Source organism: Theobroma cacao, chromosome 10 (genome assembly GCF_053813885.1).
Source record: "Theobroma cacao isolate CCN51 chromosome 10, ASM5381388v1, whole genome shotgun sequence".
NCBI classification, from domain to species: domain Eukaryota; kingdom Viridiplantae; phylum Streptophyta; class Magnoliopsida; order Malvales; family Malvaceae; genus Theobroma; species Theobroma cacao.
Genome location: NC_142648.1, coordinates 5,451,469 through 5,477,078, shown reverse-complemented (window position 1 = coordinate 5,477,078; position 25,610 = coordinate 5,451,469). Strand labels below are relative to the sequence as shown.

At 33.7% G+C, this 25,610-nt stretch overlaps 2 protein-coding genes and 1 pseudogene across 8 annotated transcripts; all 3 read left to right on the top strand.

Moving 5' to 3' along the window:
- Positions 1-10,945: 10,945 nt before the first annotated feature.
- LOC18586533 (ras-related protein RABC2a-like) lies at positions 10,946-16,810 on the top strand. Of its 4 annotated transcripts, none has more exons than XM_018128625.2 (6): positions 10,946-11,237; positions 12,102-12,170; positions 14,397-14,462; positions 15,509-15,630; positions 15,940-16,068; positions 16,278-16,810. In XM_018128625.2, the coding sequence occupies exons 1-6, from the start codon at positions 11,087-11,089 to the stop codon at positions 16,290-16,292; spliced, it is 552 nt and encodes a 183-aa protein (XP_017984114.2). In that variant the 5' UTR covers positions 10,946-11,086; the 3' UTR covers positions 16,293-16,810. The 4 variants fall into 4 exon arrangements, with proteins under 4 accessions (XP_017984114.2, XP_017984113.2, XP_007010045.2 ...); XM_007009982.3 differs by having other exon boundaries at positions 10,950-11,237; positions 16,285-16,810; XM_018128624.2 differs by lacking the exon at positions 12,102-12,170 and having other exon boundaries at positions 10,949-11,237; positions 16,285-16,810.
- Positions 16,811-17,855: 1,045 nt separating this feature from the next.
- Positions 17,856-20,951, top strand: LOC18586532 (monocopper oxidase-like protein SKS1; annotated as a pseudogene). The gene is made up of 8 exons (XR_016023094.1): positions 17,856-18,002; positions 18,100-18,209; positions 18,340-18,610; positions 18,739-18,868; positions 19,040-19,388; positions 19,590-19,954; positions 20,363-20,619; positions 20,702-20,951. The product of XR_016023094.1 is annotated as a monocopper oxidase-like protein SKS1 (transcript).
- A 968-nt stretch (positions 20,952-21,919) lies between these two features.
- Positions 21,920-25,385, top strand: LOC18586531 (monocopper oxidase-like protein SKS1). Of its 3 annotated transcripts, none has more exons than XM_088802584.1 (10): positions 21,922-22,126; positions 22,247-22,356; positions 22,492-22,762; positions 23,044-23,173; positions 23,317-23,677; positions 23,844-24,215; positions 24,304-24,382; positions 24,582-24,759; positions 24,859-24,937; positions 25,148-25,385. In XM_088802584.1, exons 1-10 carry the CDS (start codon positions 21,980-21,982, stop codon positions 25,152-25,154), a joined length of 1,734 nt encoding a protein of 577 aa, XP_088658710.1. In that variant the 5' UTR covers positions 21,922-21,979; the 3' UTR covers positions 25,155-25,385. The 3 variants fall into 3 exon arrangements, with proteins under 3 accessions (XP_088658711.1, XP_088658710.1, XP_017984293.2); XM_018128804.2 differs by having other exon boundaries at positions 21,923-22,126; positions 25,100-25,385; XM_088802585.1 differs by lacking the exons at positions 24,859-24,937; positions 25,148-25,385 and having other exon boundaries at positions 21,920-22,126; positions 24,582-24,764.
- Positions 25,386-25,610: the final 225 nt, after the last annotated feature.

The following is a 25,610-nucleotide window of genomic DNA, read 5'->3' as shown; positions in this document are numbered from 1 at the left end:
TTCTTTTTTTTTTTTTTTCAACAAAACTGAGTATATAAATATTTCTTTTTTGCTCTTACTGTTGTAATTTATTTATAATTATTTTGTAACCTATATCAGTAATTATATATGGTAAAAAAATAAAAAAAGCTTATTATATTTGAAAGAGGATTTTGTTGCAATAATTTGGAAATATATTAATATAATTTCCAAACAAGAAAGAAAGTTTGTTACTTGATTTATTAGGCAAAAGAGAATATGGAAAGGGGAAAATGGAGAATTAAGAGAAATGGTGTGTTAGATAAGTTTCATATTCTTTCCATTGTTTTTAAATTCACATCCAAAATGGTATTCTTTGTTCACTTGCTTTGGAAAATATTTGTAAAACATTAGAGTATCCCACTAGGTTACTTAGGATAGTCACAATTTTTTTTCCTTATATGTGTATATCACATTAAGATTCCCTTTTCCACTCCATTTCAACCAATAGTTCATTTTTTCACACCATCAATAATTTATATTCTAAAATATTAATTAAATTTTCACGTGTTCATATATTCTTTTGATATAATAGTTAAAGAAAATTATTGAATCATTCAAAAAATTTTAAATAATTTTTATTCTTTTATTATGTTTATTTTAAATACTTATACTCTTGTTTTTGGTCAAATAGATTTTTGTAAGTAAGGTTAATTAATTGTTATTAATCAAAACACCATCGGTTATTTTTATGTTACACAGTATTGACATATCGTTATAGATAATGGTATGGTATGTTGATATGATAAAATAATATGATTATATGTTATTTTCACTTTTCACGTCAATGTCACATTAACACTACGAAATATAAAAATGACATAATTGTTAATTATAAAAATTTATATGATTTAAAATAAAATTATAAATATTTAATTAAATGTAATAAAAGATATAGATTTATTTAAATTTTTTAAAAAATTTAAAACAATATGTCTTATTTTATTTATGCAACTTAATTGTTCATAATTTTATTATACCAAAAGAAAGAAGGCAAAAGGTTTTTATGGCATGCTAACTCGTCCATTATGGTGGGTACCCATTGAATTTTGACAACTAGAAAGATAATTTATTGAAGAAATATTGTTGAAGTGATACCAAAGCTTTCTTTTACGCAAACGTTTAAAGAGAAAGTAGTCCAAAGAAGGGCAAACATGAAAATGGAAAATTATATAAAAAAAATAAGAAAAGAAAACAATTATTTATTGTGAGAAAGATTGTAGTTTCACAATTTCTAAAGACACAAACTTTTTTGGGAATAAAGATAAATCCACAAACAGGGATATGATTGAAGGAAAATAGTAGGGAGAGACAAGAATGTGTGATGGAGCCGTTTGCCTCCCTCCAAGTAAAACCCTCACAATGGAAGAAAGTTACATCATCCACAAATTCCGAATATATTTCAGTTACTTTTCCGTTAAGGCAAGTAATGTTTTTGTGGGACCTTCCTCTTCAATAATTTATATACATAAAAGAATTTATAAATTAATAAATTCTTTTTTGAATTTAATATAAATAATAATGTATTGAATGAAAAAAAATTCTATATTTTAACTCATTTTAAACAATACTTTTAATTATTCTTTCTTTTTTTTAAAAAAAATTCCTATGTGGAGCTGCAGCCTCTAGGGAAATGCAAAGTGGCATTGACCGAACCAAGCAGACCAAGCTGAAAGTGCAAGAATGAAAGGGTTAAAGGAGGGCGATGGGCTCAAAGATCAAGGCAGGAAGGCAGGGAGGCAGGGCTGGCAAGCTCTGACCAATAGGCTGCCAGATTCTTGCATGCAGTGGGTCGTGGGCTCATAACTTTAACGTTGACACGGATATTTAAGGCAACCACTCGATTATTATTTGGACTTTTCATAAAACCTACATTAATTTTTAAAGTGGGTATTTCGTGTAAACATTTTTTTTTTGTTAAACACGTAAGTCTTATTATTAATTAATTATTAATATTTTTATTAGTTTAATAATATAATAATTTTTTTAAAATAATTTTATTATTTATTAATTTTAAAAATTATTATTAAATAAATTATAATTTTTTAAAATTTTAATAATGTACTTTCTTGTTAACTCTATTTATTTTTAATGATAACAAAATATTTTTCTTAATTAATTTTTAATTACCTTATTTAAATGTGCAAAATAAAATTTAAAACCCTTAATATATTTGTTATTTAGAAGCAAGTCAAGAAAAATTACTTGATTACAAGATGAGTTAATCAGTTAAAGAAGTAAAGAATAAAAAGCTTATTGAAAATAGAATGTTGTTAACTGATTAATGTGGAATCTTAACTAGTTAAGGCAAAATTGGGCGTAACTAATTAAAAAGATGTTGGAAATTGAAAACAAAGACATGCTAATCGGTTAAAGAATTATATAATTGGTTAAAGTACAAGACCTTAATGCCTTCAAGTATCAAAATCCAAATTTGAAATAAGGTTGACAGTTGAAGGGAGTCAAAATAGAGAAATTCAAATTCAAGGAATTTTTAATTGGTTAAAACTGATTTTAATCGGTAAAAGTTAAATGAAGTAAAGCCTCAATCGATTAAAGGGAAAGTTGACCAATTAATAGAAGATTGTTACTTAGAAAACATTGGAAACAAAAAGTTTTTAATCCGTTAGAGTTTTCTTTAATTAATTACATAATGAACAGAGCTGCTTGACAGTGTAAGCCAAAGAAGGCTTAATCAGGTAGAGCCTACCTACAACTAGTTAACGAAACTTTGTCTGCACATTTGAATTTAACCGCTAGAAGGCAAAATAACGGTTAAAAACTATCTCTAACTGTCAGAATTAGTCTATTAAGTATTTAAAGCCTCTCAAACAATAAAAAATCATAGAGAGAAGCTACCAAAAGTGATTTTTAGCTTAAAAGACCAAAAATCTTCCTTTATAATTGTATTTCACTCATATTCTTTGTAAAAGTGTTTAAGCTTAAAGTTATACATTTTAGATCAACTAGGTGATCAAATGTACTCCATCTTGTCTTCATTTATTGATTGATTAAAGTGTATGGGACACTCTAAGGGATTTACTAAGCTTAGGAAAGCTTAAGAATTGTCGTAAAGGTTTAGAGTTTGGGTTAGAAACTCACATTAAAAAAGCTTGATAGAAACTTTTAATTTCATTGGTTTTAGTGAAGTTGGGTTGAATGGCAAGTAGTGGAGTATGAGGGTCTCAAAATGGTTTGCTTCCATTATGGAAAGTTTGGGCATAGTTCAGAAGGCTGTTTGGTGAAACAAAAAGAAGAAGAATGTTTTTCTGAAGAACAAGCTCTAAAGTTGGACGAAAAGAACAAGCCATTAAAGAAGGACTATGAAAGAGCTAGATACGGCCTATGGATGGTCGCAAAGAAAACTTACAGGAGATCAAATGTTGTTAAAACAGTTGGAGAACAAAAAAATAAAGGTAAATCTTTTGTACAAACTGGAACCTCAAAGATGAAAGCTAACATGGGATCATGATTTTATATCCTTGATGATGATAATGTTACCTAGGGTGAAGAGGAAGCCATCCCAGAGACAATGGAGCATCAGCTTCCCGAAAAATCAACAACTAAACCAGTGAATACCTAAGTAGCTCGAAAGATAGAAATAGGTTAAACCAAGATCTTCAAGCTTCAGCTGCTATGTCAAATAGAGGGTCCTCGTTAAGTAAGCAAGATAAGATCAAGGATAGAGGTACTGTGTGGACAACTTTTTCAAACTTGAACTCAAAGCTGGTGGAGGGTGATAAAAATAAGAATATTCTAAGGCCATCAAAAGAAACTGCTATGGGACTAGGGACTGAGACAATAAAGATTTCTTTGCTTAAGTCCCATGACATCTGTCAATAACAGGATAACCATCTTATCCTTACCTCCCCATCCTTTACTTGGCATAAAAGAGAACAAGGGAATTTAGGAGTTGGCTTCAATGGTGCAGCATGGGGAAAAGGCAATGAGATCATGGAAGTTGATGATGATAGTGTGCAAAATATTGCTCCCAGTCAATTAGTCATGGATGAGGGGTCAGTTGGTTTGGATTTGATACAGGTTTAATCTGTATATCTTCTTTCAATATTCTGGACACTGTTTTACTTTTTTTATTTATGTTTAATTTACATAATTGGAATATGAGAGGTGCAGCCTCTTGGGGGAGTGCTCGAAATATCAAGAATCTAATACGACTGCATGATTTGAAGATACTGATCATGCTAGAACCACGGGTTTCAGATCAAACAACAGATAAAATTTGCAAGAGGCTTGGATTCCTTAATTAGTTTTTAGTTGAGGCTGAGGGGTTTTTAGGAGGTATTTGGATTTTGAGTGATGCAGGTGCTGTTGACGTGGAGGTGTTAGCATACTCATTTGAACTGGTTCACTTGATGATAGTCACTGATCAGAAACAATGGTTAGTGATCGCAGTTTATGGAAGTCCTAATCCCGTGGAGAGAAGCCGATTATGTGAATCTCTATCACTCGCAAATTTAGTCCATAACATGCCTTGGCTAGTGTTAGGGGATTTCAATAAAGTTTTATCTCTAGATGAAAAGCTAGGTAAAGTGGGAGTTAACTCCACCCATTGCAACCAGATGTTGAACTGTATGTGCAAATGTAATCTATCAGACTTAGGGGCAAATGGGCCAAAGTTTACATCGAAGAGGAAATATAAAAGCATGGGGATAACAAGAGTTAGACTGGATAGAGCATTAGCCAACGAGGGTTGGAATAATTTATTTGTGATAATGTTACCTCAAACTCACTCTAATCATTATCTTATGCTTGTTCGGTGTCAACTTTCAATAACTAAACCTGTTCCATAGAAACGTTTTTGCTTTGAGAAGGCATGGATGACTTATCTTAACTTTGCAAAATTCACTAATAAAAACTGAAGAGTTCCTGATGGCAATATTATAGATAGCTTAAAGCTCTTTACTGAGGCGTTAACAAAATGAAAGAATGTAGTCTTTGAAGATATTCATAAATGAGAAAGAAGAGTTTTAGCTCGTTTGAAAGGAATTTAAAAAGCCTTAAATAGAGGTCCAAATGATTTCTTGCAAAATTTGAAAGAAATCTTAGTTGAGGATTATAATTTACTTCTTCATTAGGAGGAACTGATGTGGCAACAGAAAGCCAAGGTTGACTAAATTAAATATGGAGATGGGAATTTCAAATTTTACCAATCAGTGGTTAAAGGCAAACAAGGAAAGAGGACTATCACTACACTAAAGAATGATGAAGGCTCATGGTTCTTTCAGAATTACAGCAACTAGTTACAAATTTTTACTTGAAGCTTTACACAGATGATGGAGTGTGCGATCAGTTACTTGTTAATCCAACATGGAAGTTAGATGAAGACACCACCCAAGAGTTATCGAAACCTATGAGTAATCAAGAAATTAAAGCAGCTATGTTTGACATGAACCCTAATAAAAGCCTTAGTTTTGATGGCTTTCCAGTAAGCTTTTACTAGAAGAATTAGGATGTGGTAGGCCTTGAATTTCAAAAGTTTATTAGAAATGCTTTTAATTTATGCTTTTTCCTGGCTGAAATTAATCATACCTTAATAACTTTGATACCAAAAATAGAACAGCCATAATCAATTTCACAGTTTAGGCCTATTAGCTTATGCACGGTACCTCTGAAGCTGATTACTAAAATTTTGGTTGCTAGATTGGGGCCTTTCTTGGATGGTATTGTAGATAGAACACAATGTAGTGTCATCCCAAGTAAACATGCAACGGATAATATTATTGTGGTTCAAGAAGCAATCCATAAAATGAGATTTATGAAAAAAAGAGAAACTGCTCTTGCTATCAAGATTGATCTCAAGAAGGCTTATGACAGAATCAAATGGAGTATTATACAGATAGTCTTGATAAAGGTTGGTCTTCCTGATTCTTGGATTTCTTTGATTATGTTTATCGTTATATCACCCACTTTTTCTGTTATGTGGAATGGACATCACACAAATCCTTTCCACCAAACCAGGGGTATAAGACAATGGGACCCATTATCCCTTATCTTTTTGTTTTGTGTATTGAAAAACTGATACAGTTAATATGGCAAGAAGTGAACTGGGCAATTAGAAACCTTTATGCATGACGAAAAGAGACCCTTTGTTATCACATGTGTGTTTTGCAAATGATCTTATGCTATTTAGAGTGGCAACAATATCTCAATTAAATATAATGAAGCAAGTCTTAGACAGATTCTATTTGGCTTCAGGTCAAAAAGTCTAGCAAAGTCTTGAATGTTATTATCCTCTAATGTAAGCCATTCACGAGCTAAGTATTTGAGTGATATTGCTAAAATACCATTAACAAAGGATTTTGGTAAATATTTAGGTACCCCTATGATCCATGGTAGAATTACTAAAACTACATATACTGAGCTGACTAATAAAATTAAAAAGATGGGAGAATTGGAGCAACAAGCATATCTCTATGGCAGGTAGTATAGCTTTGGTGAAATCTGTTACCAACACAATGGCAACTTATGTGATGCAAACCACTTTGCTGCCTGACCATGTGTCTAAAGAAATCTATAAACTTAACAAGAACTTTGTTTGGGGACAATTTTGTGAGTCTCGGAAATATCATGTTGTAAGTTGGGAAAAGCTATGTCTGCCTAAAGATTATGGCGGCTTGCAGATCAGGGAGACCAAGAAGATGAACTTGCCTCTTTTGGCGAAACTAGGATGGAATTTATGGAAGGGAAAGGATTACCTTTCGGTCGAGATCTTGAGGAAAAACTAGCTAAAAGACCAAGATTTTCTTTCAATTCCTGTGAAGCTTATGGTATCTCATGTGTGGAGAAATGTGTTAAAACGTAGAGATGTTCTGCGAAGAGGTATTGGTTTAAACATCAACAATAGACATATTGTTAAGTTTTGGACAGACGCAATAATGGTCCTTTACTAGATTTAGCCACAAGAGACATATTAGAAATAGAATTGGAACTTTTTGTTGCTAGTTTTTGTAATGAACTTGGTGGTTGGGACATGGATTATCTATCACAGATTTTACTGCAGCATACTGTCCTTAGGATTCTAGCGATTCAAATTGATCATTCTTTATAAGTTGAAGATGTTGGCTTCTGGATGCTGTCAAATGATGGGGATTTTTCAGTTAGTTCTGCATATGAAGTTCAAGTTGATTGCCTGAGTACTCATTCCAGCGAATAGGGGAAAATTTAAAGCTAGTTTGCCCAAGGAAAATTTTAGTTTTTCTATGGAAAGTGATGCATGACGCCTTGCTAACAAAGTCATGGCTAACATCTCGCAATATGAGAGCTACGGTGTGTTGAAGGCTATGCGACAGTTTTACAGAAACATCTTTACATGCGCTAAGGGATTGTGAACAATTTAAGATGTTGTGGCTACAGATTTATCCTACCTTGACATCTAGTTCTTTCTTTCAATTAGATTCAAAAATCTTGGCTATTGGAGAATCTATTCAATGGGTTACTGTGGGATGGTATTCCGTGAGGCATAGTTTTGCCCATGCCCTATGGATGATATGGTATTGGTGTAATTTAAGTGTCTTTGAGGTAAACTTCATTTGGCCTACAAATGCCTGCCAATAGATCAGAACTAAGGCCAAAGAAGCTTGGGATGTCTTAAGAAAAATTAGATACGTTTTAAGCAGCAAATATTGATCTCTTGGGAATCTCCACCTGAAGATTACGTTAAGTTAAATGTTGATGGAAATGCGAAAAGACAACCAAGCTTGGTTGCAGTAGAAGGGATAATCAGAGATGCTAATGGAGATTGGATTGCAAGTTTCATTTATAAATTTGGCATCTCACACTCCTTGATTGCGAAACTTTGGGCGTTATTTCATGGCTTATTGTCATGTTGGAATAAAGGATTTAGAAAGATCATAGTTGAGTCAGATTCCCTACATGCGTTGTTAAAAATTTCAAAATTTTTGTCAAATTTGGATCTTAATTCTTATCTGTTAAAGAGAAATCAAAGAATTAACTCATAGAAATTGAGAATGTTCAATTACTCATATTCGTCGTGAAGATAACCAATATGTCGACTGGAGGGCCACACATCATGAAGACTTATCGATAGGTCTCTATAATTTTGATTTTACTCCATTGAAACTATTATGTTATCTTTTTACAGATAAGTTAGGAGTAAGCTGGCCTAGAATAATGTAATAGCCATCTTTTATTTGTTTCTTTTCCCTAATATATAAAAAAGGGAAACTGAAAACAACAATGTCTTAGTGGAAGTTGCAGGGGGGGCCTCAAAGGGCGGCCCATGAACAAATGTGGACTCTATTACCCTAATGCTAGTCTAATTAATCACATCAACATAATATGCAATCATAAGTTTGTTGAAAAATGTTGTTCCACGCATGAGTTATGGTATAATGAGTGTTGCACTCAAAGTGGCTCTTCTATTATTAAGCTAATCCACTAATCTTACTTATATTTTACAACTCACCATATATTATATCAGCTTAAATTTTTATAATAATTGGACACCTAATGTATTTTTGTTTACTAAGTAGTGTAATGCTTCTTTAATCCATTTTCATTTTCCACTTTCTTTTTGCATTTGGGTTCATTTGCACGTCCATTAACTATTTATATTAACATTGCACACTTCAAAATGCAATATATTAACATTGCACACTTAATTTTTTTTCTTAACAATTTAAATTTATTTTTAAGACGATCACCAAACATATATACTTATATCATTAAAATTTAAAAAATAAATTTAAAAAATAAATTTAAATTAGTAAAATAAAAATATTTAAAATTAATATTTTTAAACATATAGTAATAATAATAATAAGCATGTACGGATAACTCGGTTGTCACAAGCCTCTGATCGTAAGAAGTGCTATGCAAATGCAAACATATAAATATAAATAGTACTACAAATTGTATGGGGTCCACATTAACTGATGAAAATGTTGACCGTTGACCGCTTTTGTTTATTTCAAAAATAAAACGGTGAAAGAGGTAGGGCAGCTGTGTCGTACGTGTCAACAGCCTAGGCGTTTTCCGTGGCAACGTGGCTCTGTTCATCACTTCGTGATGGAAAAGTGATCAGGCCGTTGATCTAACTCCGACCCCTGATGCGGACTCCCTGTGGGACCATGCAACACCATCACGCGGTCTTCAGTATTTAATTTCTACAAAATAAAAATTGTTTTTCATTAATTTAGTTGCTATATTGAGGTAGGATATGCAACGTCGATTTGGTTGATATTTTTGTATAAAAAATAATAAAAAAATAAATGAGGAATGTAATTTATATTTTTTATATGATTTTTATTTAATTAAATTTATTTTACTTAAAAAAAAACTTTAGAGTGAATTGATGTGTGCATATTTAAGAGTTACGTGTTGATTGCATGTTGTACACTTGTTGTAGATGTGGCATTGCCAATTTGCCACCACACTTCAAATGTATTAGTTTTCCTTTTTTTTTAAAAAAAATTCATATAAATAAATCAAATAAGTTTTCGTATTTGATTTAAACTTTGAAAACTTTATAGGAATAATTGCCAAGGATTTTCTTTTTATTCCAAAAACACTTTTTTTGTTGTCCTATAAATTATTATTTTATGAAAGTATTGGTAATAGTCTTATTTTAATCTAATTTTTTATTAGTGGTGCTATATTAAAAATTTTTTGTAATGAAAAATAAATATCAAATAAATCGTTCCACTTTTATCGCATCAATTAATGCTTGACAAATCACAATATGATATCTTAGTAAAAGCCATTATGTAAGTATAGACGGATTCACTCTTTGATGATAATTACTATGTTCGATTAATGAAATATTGACTCAAATATATTTACATGATAATTTTTAATTATTTTTAATTTAATAAAAATTTTTAAATATAATATTTTAAAAAGTTTTTAAATTATTTAAAAAATTTAAATAAATATTTATTATTCTATTACGTTTGCTTAAATTTTTATATTTTTATAATTTTGAATCAAACAAGTTTTTATTATTTATAATTAACAAATTATTATTAATCAAAATGTTATTTGTCATTTTATATTTTTTTATAGTTTTAACATGAATGGTCAAATGTCATGTGTCAATGTCATCATAACACATTAGTATATTATATCATTATTTACCATGATATATCAATATATTATTTTATCATGTAATATAAAATAATAAGTAGTTTTTTAACTAAAAATAAATAAATAATTATTAATTATAAAAATTAATATGATTTAAAATAAAAATATAAAAACTTAATTAGATGTAATAAAAAATAAAATTTATGTAAATAATTAAAATTTTTAAAATATTATGTAAAAAGTGTATATAATAATTATAATTTTAAACATATAGTTCTGTTTTTCACCATTATTTTTTTAGTGCAAAATTTTGGTAATAATGACTTTCCTTCTTGCACATCATAAAGAGACAAAATGTTGAGACTTGAGAGAGTACCCTTAAAAGAGGCCAAGGTAACGGAGGTGAAGACAAAATAATAAATGACAAAATCCGGCCTCAGACTTTTTGCCATGTAATCTTTATCCGGGCCCCACTTCTAACACCTGGCACGTGCGTGGGGCCATCGAAAACCATAAAATCATGCAATCATATACGAAAAAATAATATAAAAATATTAGTCCTAATAAATAAAGAAATAAAAGTGTAAAGGGGTATTTAGTTTTAAAATGTATTTTCTTATTTCTTTTATTTACACATAATAAATGATTTAGAGAACAAGTTCTTTTTATAATTTTTAAAATTAAAAAACAAAAAGATTTCGATTTTTTTATTTTTTCAGGTACATTTCCGTAATATTATATATAAAATAAAATGAAGTTTTTTTATTCGTAAAGATAAATAATTTAATTTTCTTTTCTGAATAAAAAAGAAAAGGAAAAAGAAAAAACTGTGTAGAAAAACTACCCGCCAACCCCACCATTGTCTATGTCTCCTAAAACCTGAGGAAATTTCCTTATTTTGTGGTTTTCTAGTTGTTGATGAACAGAGAAGAACAAAAGAAAGAACCCATCTGCACAAAAGGGAAAGATTAAACAAATTCTTTTCTTTTTTGTACTTGAAAGAATGTTGGGTTCTTCTTCTTCAAAAGGAGGAGGGAATAACAGCTATGATTATTCATTCAAGATACTATTGATTGGTGATTCTGGTGTTGGCAAAAGTAGTTTACTCGTTAGTTTCATCTCCAACTTTGTTCATGATCTTTCTCCTACCATTGGTACTCTCTCTTTCTCTCTTTTTTCAACTATTCTTGTTTCTTGCATGTTTGTTTTGGCTTTGGAGTTCACGCCCAGAATTCGTTTTGAGTTTTTTTTTTCACTTAGTATTCACACACACACACACACACACACATATATAATTATATTAATCTATATATTCTTTTTATAGCTTCAAGCAATCTAACAGTTTCATTAGTAGCCCTTCAGAAAAAAATCAAATGAATGGAAGTGGCTGTTTTTTATATATTGGGGTGGCAAGAGATTGAAGAGAAGGAAATTAGAAGCAATCCTTTTTTTTATCCAATTGTTTTTAGGGAGTTTGAAATTAATGGAAGATATTATGTGCATAATTAGAACTACTAAAATTATATGTTAAAAGGAAGAGAATGAAAGCTGGGGTCGAGATGGCACACCTAAAAAGACTGAACTTTGGGTGAAATTGTTTTTATTCAGGAGATAGGCTCAATGGTTTAGGTTGCTCTAGTTTGAATAGATTGGATGAAACAGTGAACAGATGAACAGTTTAGACAATTGCTGCTGAAGTAGATAACTGTAAAAGACTAGACATGGGAATTAATTCACCTGGTCTGCAGCTCCTTCCTGGTCATTCTAGGATCCACCTGTTGCTGCAATGATAGGCACTCCTGTGTCTTGCTTAGAACTTGTCAGTAACAGAAAAAGATTTGAAAGGAATGCAAAATGTAAACAAACAAGAGAAAAGCTCTGACTTTACTCTGTATTCTTGGACATCTCTGCGTCCTATCCTTTAGCAAATATTGCTTTAGCAATATTGCAGTCGACATGTTCTAAACTTTTGTATATGATGTATATTGAGTTTTGTTTGTTGTTTTGAGTGTTTCCAGGGGTGGATTTCAAAATCAAGATGGTCACAGTTGGTGGGAAAAGATTGAAACTTACAATTTGGGACACAGGTAATTGATGGATATTGCCAACACCTTGTAACTAGTTTTCACTTAGAGTTCTACACTGCATGGATCTTGATAGGATTTCATTGCTTTTTCTGGCATTTCCCTTTTCCATCAGGTTAGTTACACAGCTGTTTTGCATGGCTTCTAGTTGATGCTACTGATTAGTTTTGCTGCACTCCTCTGTGGTCTTCAATGAGAAAAAGAAAGGGGATTCAGAATGGTTTTGATCCTTGCTAGAAACAATTCAGATTTTGAAGGATGTTTGCAAGTGTTAACTTTTGGTTTCCATTTGAAATGAGATTTCAATCATTCTGGAGTTGTAGTGCAGGAGTTGTAGAAATATTGTAGAAACTTGTGAAGATTTCAACTTTGTTACCAGATGATCAAATTTTGAGAATCTCAAGGATGTGTCAGTTTGATTTTTGAGTCAAAATGATTATGAGAAGAGGAACTTAGTAATATAGGTAAGTTTTGAGAGTCTTAGCAATAAATGATTCGAGGAGCTTCTGGAATGCAGAAAAAGTCACTATGGAATCTGATATGCTCTTGATGTTTAGACTCTGGTTTTAGTTGAATGCCTGATGGGCCACTATACAAAATCTGGTAATTGCTAATAAAAGGGTTTTAGATATTCCAGTAATTTTGAAATGATTATCAAGGCTGAATTTCTGATGCTTTATACTGTTGAATGATGTAGCAGGATAGCAACTGTGCCTTATAGAGTGATTACATAAAATGACGGCATCTGATGTGTGATGTGCTAGTGTTTGGATATGCTAATGGGTCCTAGGGAGCCAAAGAATCTTATCTATTAAGTTGCAAGAAAAAGGATCTAGGCCTACAATGTCATAGAACAGTTCAACAGATGGTAGGATTAATGTACTGATGATCAGAAATAAAAATTTTGAAATATTTCTTTGAATGTTGAGAGAAACTCTGAGATATTGAGGCAAGATGCAATAATTGTTAAGCCTATGATTCTGATGCCATTGCTGCTGAAGGGTATAGGGCTGATCTTTGTACCCAGGTGAGGAAGATAGCATTGATAAGTGCATATTTGAGGGGATGGTATGCTCTCTGTTGGATATGCTGTAGGTTGATGGAACAGAAGAAGCAGGTATTGAGGTAGCAGAAAGAGTATATATTAGCCAAAAAGTTCCTCGAAAGCATGCCCTTGATAACATAGAGTGGAAGAACTATATATATATGTGTGTGTGTGTATATATATATAAATGTATATATATAGACATATAGTGGGAAGTCTCAGTAGCATATTATACAATTTAGTACCTTCTACTAAATTCTCTTCTTTTCTCATTGGAGCTCTATATGCTAACAGTTGCAAAGCAGGATGTCATTGAAAGAACTTGACAAGAATTATTTCTGAATGGGTTTGCAGATGTGTTAGTGAGAAGCCTCAACTAGGACTTGTGATGTGTATGATCTTAAGAAGTATACTGCTGATATAATGATACGCATCATTTTCTTAAAAAATAAAGTGAAAGATTTTTTAAATACAAAATGGTGGTCACTGATAGAATGGAACCAACTGTTATGACATATTTGCAAACCATTGCAGCAAGGAGTGCCTAAGATTTGTTTACTGATGTAATAAAATCATGTATAGTGTTCATTTTCTTGTGGAAGTGTGTTACCTTTTTTTTGGGGGTGGGAGGGGGAGCTTTTGTCAGTCTATTATAAAAATTAATGTGGAGTTGCATACAATATGATCATTTTGGGAACAAATGAACCATTGTTTTAACATTATTAGCATTTAGATAAGTTAAAGGCTGACTAAATTGTCTGTTCTTTTGCATAAAATTTGCATGTGTGCATGTGCAGAGGTATGCCCATGAGTTTATGTGGTGTAACTGTTTTTGGACCCTGGAACAACTTGGATATAAATTCAAATCTCTAAAATCATGGTTTCCATAGTATATATTTTTTCTTTCAGATGATTTAAAATGTGCAATATTCATCAATAAAGAGTCCAATGACTGCAAATAGACACCATGAGTTCATAATAGCAGAAACTTAGCCTTGAAACTTGGATATATCCCTGTACTTTGCATTAGAAGAAAAAGCGTCTATCCAGTATATAATTCCTGTTGTTCAATAAGAGTTTATTTCTTAAAATGGACTAACCTTAACTTTGTTATTGTGGAACTAGAGCTGGGAACTTACAATACACCTAGTTCTCATGGTAATAATATGTTTTACCAATTGCAGCTGGTCAGGAGAGATTTGGAACCTTAACTAGCTCTTACTATAGGGGTGCACATGGGATTATTCTTGGTATGTCCTTGCAAATATGAAACCTTTAGTCCTGAATATTTTGTACGTAATTATATTTTTCAGAATTTGGATTTTCCTCCTCTGACCTTGTGCTTTGATATGATAAATTTTTTCTAACAATTTTTGGTTGGACTTCTATGAACTACCTGATGCTTGATGGCATGTGTGAATGGATGATGCTTCAAATCAGCTATTACAAATCTTTACTTTCCTTCATAGGTTGTTTACTTCATAGCTTGTGCACCAGCAAACTCCAAGATCCTTGTACCATTGTTTTTTGGTATTTAACCATTACCATTATGTATGCTGGTGATATTTTATCATGCAACTGGTTAACCCAAGTGTCAGTACTGTTGGATTTTTCAACTATTTAGGCTTTGAACTCAGATATTAATATTTATTAAAGAATATTAGTCTGCAAAGAAGATTTTCTTTTTCCATGTGGAATAGTCATTCTTGTTCCCAGGTGTTGGAGATAGACAATACAGATCCTACTTTCCAGTGCAAAATCTATGGAAATATCTAAATATTTTTTAATTAATCGGATAAAATGTTTCTATGTTCATTATATTTTTTTAAAAAAATTTAAAGTGGTTTGCGAAAGAAGTTAATATCTGCTTAATACGCGTAAAAGCAGAGGATTAAGTTAATAGCTTATTACAATTTTCTGCAGAAATCTCCTCTTATTTAAGATAATTGTGCTTTCTTATCTATTATACAAAATACCAACATTATTAAGGAGCAAGAGCTCCAATTTCTCTGTTCACGGTCAAGAAAGCAGCCTAAACAACATTTTGTGGCATTCTGTGTCATTTCCTCTTTAACAAGTACCATCTCTTGTTTTCTGACTAGCAACATAAATGGTCTTTTCTGGCTGCATATATTCTGAGTATTTCTAGACACTTTAATCATCATATGGTCAGAGTAGGTCTGTACTTTCTTGTTTAAGATGTGTTGGTAATATTTGTTGAGACTATTATGATGTTATTGCTGCTAACGTAGCTAAATTATGGGGACTTGAACCCTAATTTCTTTGTTCTTCAAAGTTTATGATGTGACACGGCGAGAAACCTTCACCAACTTGTCTGAAATTTGGGCAAAAGAAGTCGAGCTCTACTCCACCAATCATGAGTGCATCAAAATTCTGGTTGGAAATAAAGTTGACAGGGTAAGTCCTACAAATATTAGTCTCTTTTCTCCATAAAGTACATGTCGTTGAATATATATTCGATGCCCAAGATGAATGATGCAGTCTCAGGGTTTTCTTTTACTCTTTTCTCCCATAGACTACATGTCATTGAATATATATTTCGATACCCGTGATGAATGATGCAGTCTCAGGGTTTTCTTTTACTAGGGGAAAGATGCTTAATGGTCATCTGGATGCTTAGGATAGATGCATACAACTTGTTCTTTTTAATTTTTTGTGCTTTTTGAGGTATGTTGTTCTTATGAATGAGCAATGTGCCATTTTCAGGACAGTGAAAGGGCTGTTACTAGAGAAGAGGGTATGACTCTTGCACAGGAACACAAATGTTCTTTTCTTGAATGCAGCGCCAAAACTAGAGAAAATGTGCATCAATGCTTTAAAGATCTCATTTTAAAGGTAAACTTCTAAGAAATGCAAGCATTTCTCAACTATTTAAATCTCATAACATATTCATAATGTTTTATAAGGACTGTTAAACTGCAGTTATCTCTCATTATTTGATACAACCGTTCTATATGATGATCTTTGCTGAGTACGGTTTCCAGTCGATGCTGGAAGCTTTATTTTCTTTCCGGGTTGCAACATATGCTAACACATTTTATTAGTTTATAGATTCTTGAGGTACCTGCTTTACAAGAGAAAGGATCTGCAGTGGTCAAGAAACAGATTTTGCAACAGAAACAAGAACACAAGGTCCCCCAAAGCAATGGCTGCTGCTTTCAATGAAAATTCAGTGACACTTGAGGTAGAATAATAGACAATACTACTAGACTACATATTCAAGTTACGCATGGTGATAGTGGGAAAAAGATGGTCAGACCATCCCGGATGCACCTTGCAATCAATAGGACAGCTGGTTATATGTGCTAGATAGTAAGCTTTGTTGGAGACGTTGTCATTGGTTGGACTGTAATTTTTAAAATATAGGGAGATGCTGTATCATCTTAGGTTAATGTAATTTTTTTCTCTTTCAAATGGTTTTCTTCTTATGTTTATTTTTGTTGTATATAGCAGACACTCATCATTAGGTCTGAAGAGTTTGTTTGAGGGTTGGTTAGGGAATTAGAGATGTGAGAGCAATGCATGGATTGTGGATTGAATAATACCAAAAGAAAAACCCCATCCCAGCAGACAACAAGAGTTGTGACTGTTATGATGACATGAAGGTTTTGGATAAAGATGTTGCATTCTCTTCAAAAAGAATATAACCAAACCCACCTATCGACTAATGAGGTAGCAGCTAACAGTGCATTAGGAAAGCAAATAACAGAGTTTAAGGCTGATATTGAAGGACAAGAATCAGCATCAATATATAAGGGAGAAGTCAACCAGCTCTTATTAAATGCTTGTTTCTGATATGTAAGACTCAAAACCCTTTTTGCCACGAAAACCATTTATACTATAGAAATAGTAAAATCAAGTTGAAATTGAATGTTATCTTTAATTTAGAAGTAAAGTACATAATGTTTTCAGTTCTAGACGTTGAGATGTCTCTTTCGGAATATTTACATTAGTCTTAGAATGTATAACTCAATTATTATGATTGTAAATATTAAGGATGAATATATGAGTAGTGCTACTTGCATTGTTCTTGTATTGGTTATGATTGTGTCTAAGAGAAGGCATCATTTGGTGATTTAATTTGATTGCTTAAAATTAATTTTATGGCTTCCCTCAAATCGTTTGAAGTTTTGAGCTGTCTTTTTTTTTTTTTTCTAATGAAGCACCAGAAATAAAAAATATTGGTACCTAGGCCGTCCAATTTTAGATCATGGCATATGACAAAAACTAGAAAACAGCTTATATATACATAGCTTTGCCAGAGTCAAACGTATCATCAATATTGAACAAAACAAAGGCTTTAATAGCATTATTTAGGCAGATGCACAGTAGTTATTGCCGGCTTAATACTTTCCAGTTTCTAGGGCTGAATAATAAATCATACACTTAAAAGGAATCTTTCCTTTGCAGGGCTGAGTATGTAGAGCTGGATACTAGTGTTTCCATTTCTTTCTCTTTTCTGGTTGTTTTCTCTGGAAGCTTCACCTTATTTGTCTCAAAGGAAACAAAATATCCTTGATATGCACGTGTTAATGAGCTTTATGACCTATTTAAACACATGGTATATAGCAAAGAGCCAAAAAAAAAAAAAAAAAAGGCCCCATCCTCACTTCAGTGCTACAATGGCCTATTCCAGCAACCTCAAATGGATACTGGTGTGGGGGGCATTGTTTACAGTCTTTGCTACTAGGACTAATGGCATTGATATCTTTATGGATTGGAATGTTTCTTTCAGCAATAGTTTGAGTCCTTTGTCTATTGACCAACAGGCATGCTTCTATCAATCACAGCTGCATTTTGCTAAGGCTTTTTTTTTGCATTTCGGCCTGTCACCGCAAGATAAAATAATGTATGTTTACCTAACAGGTTATCACTATCAATGGGATGTTTCCAGGGCCTCTGCTGAATGCCACTACCAATGATGTTATTCATGTGAATGTCTTCAACTTCCTGGATGAACCGCTACTCTTTACATGGTATGCAGAGAAAAAACATTTTGGTACTTTTGCATTTCAAAATGAGATTTGGCAAGAGTTGAGCATTTTTCAGTTCAAGATATATATGTGGCATCAACAAGCCTCTAATGAAGTAGTCATGGTGGTGCAGGAATGGCATACAACAAAGGCTAAATTCATGGCAGGATGGGGTTTCTGGCACCAATTGTCCAATCAAACCCTCTACAAACTGGACTTATGTGTTCCAAATCAAGGATCAGATTGGCAGTTTTTCCTACTTCCCTTCCATAAACTTCCAGAAAGCTTCTGGTGGATATGGACCAATCCGAGTTAATAATCGGAATGTTATAGCTGTCCCTTTCCTCAAACCAGAAGCTAAATTTGATCTTCTGATTGGTGATTGGTATGCTGGTGACTATAAGGTGAATTATTAGTTTATTACTCCATTCATGAATATATTTCATGAATGTAACCTTTTCTGTTGGAAATTATCCTTTTTTTTCCTTCATTTTGAAGTTCAAAATTTCTTTTGGCTATGCTATTGTAACAGTATTTCAGGACATTGTTGGGAACAGAGGTGAGTGCATATGATGTCACCCCTGATGCTATTCTGATGAATGGGAATGGCCCTTATGGACATTCAATGTCAACACCCTATGAATCCTTCACTGTCGAGAAAGGTATGCAGAGGGGAAAAGATAGGAGAAACAAAGTGGGTTTGTCTGCTGTCTGATTATCATCAGATGATACAGAAAGTCAGAATCTCTTAGAAAAACTGTTCCTGTTGATGAATTTGATCCTATTAGTCCCTTTTGCATGCACACCTGGCTTTTAGTTGTGTGTTTCTTCAGGGAAGACATACAGGTTCAGAATATCAAATGTTGGAAAGACATTGAGTTTCAATTTCAGGATTCAGAATCATACAATGTTGTTGGTTGAAACAGAAGGGTCATATACCAATCAGATTTCCCTGAATTCTCTTGATGTTCATGTTGGTCAATCCTACTCAGTTCTTGTCACAGCTGATCAAAATGATGCAGACTTTTACATGGTAGCAAGTCCTAAATTACTTGACACCAGCATTATAGGTCTAGGGGTGCTTCATTATTCCAATTCCACCACACCAGCTAGTGGACCTCAGCCTAGTTGACCTGATACTTTTGATCTAGACTTCTCAGTGAATCAAGCTAAATCCATTAGGTAACTGAGAATTTTATTTATTTTGTCTATAACTGCAATTATTCAATGTTTTCACATATAAGTAATTCTATTCTCCTCCAGTTCACAAAATGATATTGATTTCATCAAAAACTGTGATAAAAATGCAATTGTGTTAAAGGCTTTGCTGGGGCAATTCACTTAAAAGTTACTGATTTTTGAGAAAAAAAATTGTAAAAACAGGTGGAACTTGACGGCTGGAGCTGCAAGGACTAACCCACAAGGAACCTTCAATGTAAAATGTGACACTGTCTCAAACCTTTATCCTCCAAAGCACAAGGGCTGAAATCAATGGCGCACCACGCCTAGTTGTTAACAATGTGTCTTATTACACCTCCAATACCCCATTGAAACTTGCTGATCACTTAACTAATGGATCAGGTGTCTATACACTCTATCAGTTTCCAATTCAATCTGTCAATTCTGAAGCTGCATATGGAATATCTGTTGTTACTGGGAACCACAGGGGGTGGATAGAACTTGTATTCAAACGACATAGATGACATGGATTCTTGGAATTTAGATGGTTTTAGCTTCTTTGTAGTAGGGTAAGTATCATCTTCACAGCTCACCCTTGTCATTTCGATCCTATTTTTTCCAGAGTTACACATGTGGCAGGGGACTTAAACTTAAGACCTCCAAGGATCTCAGCCTGACCTTCTACCACTGGACTAAGTCCTAATTGGCACTGCCATTCAAATTATTCCTAGTACAGTTAATCCATCTTAAAATATTTTAGAAACCATCATATCTTCATTGTCATTGATAAAACTGTCACTAAAAATGATATATATTAACGGCCCTTCAATGGGCTGGCTGCTTGCACATAGTGAATACCTAAGGCTCATGTTTTCAGCTCTACTACAAATAAATCTTCTTGAACTGAAAAAAGAGGGCATAGAATCAAATCACGTATCACACATACTGACAGCTTTAGAAACTGTTTTGGATCATAGGTTTGGCAGTGGAGATTGGGCACCAGATTCGCGCAACACCTACAATGTTATTGATCCTATTGTCCGATCCACTGCACAAGTTTATCCAGGTGGATGGACTGCAGAATATGCATTCCTGGACAACCCTGGGATGTGGAATTTGAGGTCTCAGAACCTGAAGAATTGGTATTTGGGTCAGGAGCTTTATATCAGAGTCTATGATGCTGATCCTAACCCTGCCAAGGAACGCCCTCCACCTGACAACCTCCTACTATGCGGTCAGTACACTAGCTTTGTTGACTGTTACATAAATTCTATCAAGTTTGTTTTCTAAGTTTAACTCTGGTTCCCAATTTACAGGAATTTTTTATCAATCTAATGCTCCCGCACCAGCACCTGGACCGTTGACCGGATTCTGAAACCTGACACAATGACAACTTGTATTTAATAGATTTCTTTGGTCATTTTCCTGTTAGCAACCCTTTACATCCACAATCAACTACTGTCCTTTTGTCTAACAGTTTACCTTTAAGTTGATTTTGCTTAGGATTGGGGCTTGGGGTATGGTTCCACAGTGATTTGATCAAACAGTTCTTATTTCGTTATGTTATAGGAGGCAACCATTGTAATAATAACAACTTACATGTAAAATGCAGACAGAATTACTGATTGATCATGTGCAACCGACTCACTGATTCTCTCAAGTTATTTATGTTTAAGAATGACTTGGAAAATCATTCCATTCGATCATTAAAACAATAATCAAATGGGCTGGGAATGCTTCTATTCGACTTTAAGCAATACTTCAACTACTAAAATAATAATTGACATTTGCACGGAAGAAGGCAAATCATGCGTGATAAAACTCATATTAATGATTTATGCTTGTGATATTTTATTTTTACCCTCAAAGACTCCAACAGATGAGCAATGATCTCATGACTTTGGTTTAGTAAGAATAGGTATAAGAGTTTTTATGTGATTATAAATATACTCACATTTGTTGTGAGTAATGATTTGTAGACTTAAATGATCCTCAGTTAAAATTATGTGATAATTTTAAGAGATTTGAGTTTGTGGGAACATTATTCGTGATTTCCATTGGAATTTGCATATTTTTACCATAAAAAAAAATGAAGACTTGCCAAAGATAAAACACAAATCACTAAAAAAACGTGTCGTGGGTGTGAATTTGCATAAAAATCTGGTGATTATTCTCATACAACCAATACGGAAGATCATTGCTTTCCCTATAAAGAAGAGTGTATCATTGAGAAAGCAAGATACATGACCATATATATAGATATTGACAAACACAAAAGCTTTGATGTAGTAACTGGAGCCAACTGGTTCATTGTTCTGTGAAATCAAGGCTAAGAATCAGCAAATATTTATTTATTTATTTATTTATTTATTTTTCATGTCAATGGACTGTCTTTGCAACATCCAAGTTAGAGTTCTTCTCTATATTTTTTATTAGTTGGCTCTTTCTGTTTACCCTGGAAGTTCCACCAAGTTATTCTATTTGTCCTGACCTAAGTTATTCTATAGACTTTCGTGCAATATAAAAATTGGACCATTTCTTGCTTATTTTCTGAGATAATAAGGGTGGTCACAACCACCATATTTGCCATTCTAATGGCATTTTCCGGCGACTTCCTCAGGCTAATCATATCTGCATATATCTTTACACTACTAATCACCATAGCTAATGGTGCTGATATTTTCCTAGAGTGGCATGTCGCGATCAGCACATCCTTTAATCTGTTTCCTGCAGAGCAGCCTGTAAGCTTAATTGTTAATGATTTTATCTTCTGCTAATCCCTCATTAAAAAGATTGTTTTAACTGTGATTTTACAGTTTTTGTTAATTGTTTGCCTGAATGCTGATACGTGTTTTTAATAGGTCATTACCATCAATGAGATGTTTCCAGGACCCCTTATCAATGCCACAACCAATGACAATATTCATGTCAATGTGTTCAACAATCTGGATGAGCCACTACTATTTACATGGTAAAAGATAAAAAGCTTTTATAGTATCCTTTGACAAATAAGAACCTTTTGTAATCAAGGTTCTGTTAAGATTCTGTCAGACCAGGAAAGAAACAACGTGGAAAACTGAGGATGATGATGTTGCTGGTGGTGCAGGAATGGGATACAGCAAAGATTAAACTCATGGCAGGATGGAGTTTCAGGCACAAACTGTCCGATCCAACCTGGTAAGAACTGGACTTATGTGTTTCAGGTCAAGGACCAGATTGGGACTTTCATCTACTTCCCCTCCATCAACTTCCTCAAAGCTGGAGGGGGATTTGGTCCGATTCGAGTTAATAATCGTCAAGTGATCCAAGTACCGTTCCCCAAACCTGAGGCTGAATTTGATCTTCTCATTGGTGATTGGTATCAGAAAAGTTACAAGGTAATTTACAAAGTCCTTTCATCATGCCTATAAATCAAGGATTTCTTCTGTATATGCTCTGCTTCAGTTCCGGCTCCAGGCAAATAAAATCAGACAATTAATTCTCCAGTTATAACTAACTGATAACAGCTGACAATTTATACTCAATAAAGAAAAGCTAGATAAATAGAAGACCTCTCCCAGAATTATAACAAGAGAAGAATTTCCGGCTTCGAGCTTCTTTTTTAACTTTGTTAAATATTTGGTAGTTGACTGCTTCTTTTCACATATGAATGCTACAGGAAGTCAGGTCCATGCTCAAAAACAGTTCTATGGTCTATGAAAACCCTCCAGATAAGATCCTGATGAATGGCAAGGGCTCTTATATAGACGATGATTCAAAAGCCTATGAATCCTTTACTGTCACAAAAGGTACAAAATGAATATAATTATCTCCTCTTTCCTAGGATTATTAAAACCAAAGGAGAAGCCTTGTCATTTCTATACTGATCTTTGGCTACAAGAAAAATACCTCCTCTTCTTCATTTCTTAATCTTTGATGACGGGGTATGCAGGAAAGACATATAGATGCAGGGTATCGAATGTTGGAACTGTCTGGAGTTTCAACTTTAGGATTCAAAATCATCAGATGGTATTGGTGGAAACAGAAGGATCATATGTCAATCAGATCACACTGAATTCTCTTGACGTACATGTTGGCCAGTCTTATTCTGTACTTGTCACAGCTGATCAAGAAGAAAAGGATTATTACATTGTGGCAGCTCCTAAAATGATCAATGCCTCTGAGTTCAGCAGTCTTCTGGGTGTTGGAGTGCTACACTACGACAACTCCACCATTCCTGCTAGAGGACTTCTCCCATCAGGGCCTGATCCATTTGATATCCAGTTCTCCATTGATCAAGCTAAATCCATTAGGTAAATGCTTTTCAAAGGAAAAAAAAATGTTCAAAGATGTAGGTCCTGTTAAGACTAAGGCACGCGTCTGACATGTATATATTGAAAATTTTCGTAAGTTTTTCTTATGCCTGGTATGAATGTTCTGTCTTGTATTACTCACATCCTTCTGCACTTGTGTGTGAAGGTGGAACTTAACCGCAGGCGCTGCTAGGCCTAACCCACAAGGAACCTTCAATGTATCAAATGTGACATTGTCACAAGCCTTCCTTCTCCAGGGTTCAGCTGCTGAGATCAATGGAACACCTCGTTACACAGTCAACAATATATCTTACCTCACACCGGATACTCCACTAAAACTTGCTGATGCCTACGCTAATGGTGGCAGCGGTGTTTTCGAACTTGACAAGTTCCCCACAAACTCTTCAAACCTTGAAGCTGTCAATGGAGTTTTTGTAGCAACCGGGATCCACAAAGGGTGGATAGAGCTTGTTTTCAAGAATGACTTGGAATTCATAGATACTTGGCATTTGGATGGGTTCGGATTCTTTGTAGTTGGGTACGTAGACAAAAGTTTAAATTAATACCCCAAGAGAATCTAGATACATCCAAGGAACTAAATTCATCGTCTTTTTAACCTCTTTCAGGCTTGGTGATGACGAATGGACACCTGATTCTCGCTCTTCTTACAATACCTATGATCCTGTTGTCCGCTCCACCATGCAGGTGACTTATTTCTCTCTATGTTATTTATTTTCTGCTCAACCATTTGCTCTTACTATTTTCATTGCTGAATGTAAAAGAATTTAAAATTTCAGTGGGTTGAAGTGACCCCACTACTCAAGCTGTAGCTACGTCTCTGTACATTCATACACTCACTAAATCTACTCGTGACAAAAAAAAAAAAAAAATTACAAATGGTCAGGTGTACCCTGGAAGATGGACTGCAGTTTTTGCATACCTAGACAACCCTGGAATGTGGAACTTGAGATCGCAGCTCTTGAAAAACTGGTACTTGGGTCAAGAGCTCTATTTGAGAGTTTATGATCCTGATCCTGACCCTGCCAAGGAACGAACGCCCCCTGAAAACCTACTCCTTTGCGGTTAGTGTCAGGTCTAGTTATTTCTTCACTTTGTTTTTCTTCTGACGGTAAGCTTATGTAACAGTTGAATATGTGTTTCGATTTTTTTTTTTTTTGCAGGAATCTTTGGCTCTGCGCTTCCACCTCCAGCTCCTGCGACCCCAACAACTAGTGATGCATCATCCAAACAAATAACATGGTGAGTGAAAACTTTTAACCAGTTTTATGGTTACCATCTGTACCTTAATGGTAGAGTGCAAAAACTTAGTCAGCGGCTATGGTTTTGTTGCGTATTGGACATGCTAATATCATAATTCAATATCTATATAATGCTTATAATCTTTTGATTGCATGTTCATAGGTTCCACATTATTATGATCTTCATTGTTACAATTGTTTGTATCCGAAGCCGATAGCCGAACAGATTTTGCTGGGTTTGGAACTGTTGATTCAATCAAGTCATGGAAGAGAAATCAAAGTGGGAGGTGCTGTTAATGGAAGCGTTGTAGACGTTCTGATTAGCGGTTTTATTCTTGATTGAAGTTATATTTATATTTAGGGTCTTACGCATTGTATGATGTAAATTCTTTGGTTTGGAACTTTTTGAGTTAATGGAACATTAAGGTTGGAAAATTTTTCTCCTGAAATTATCCTTTCTCCTTTGTTCTCTCTCTGTTTCTTCTGCTACTTTGCCCTGTTCATCCCTGCTTCCTCCCTTTTTTTTTTTTTTGTCTATCCTATCGATTTCAAACCTGGTTTTGCATTCTGTGTAATACCAGAAGTTTCTGTTGTGAGAAGACTAGACTACTCCTAAATAATAAGAGACCCAAGCAAGCAAATCTTATGGGCGAAAATTTGTAACAATACAGTTT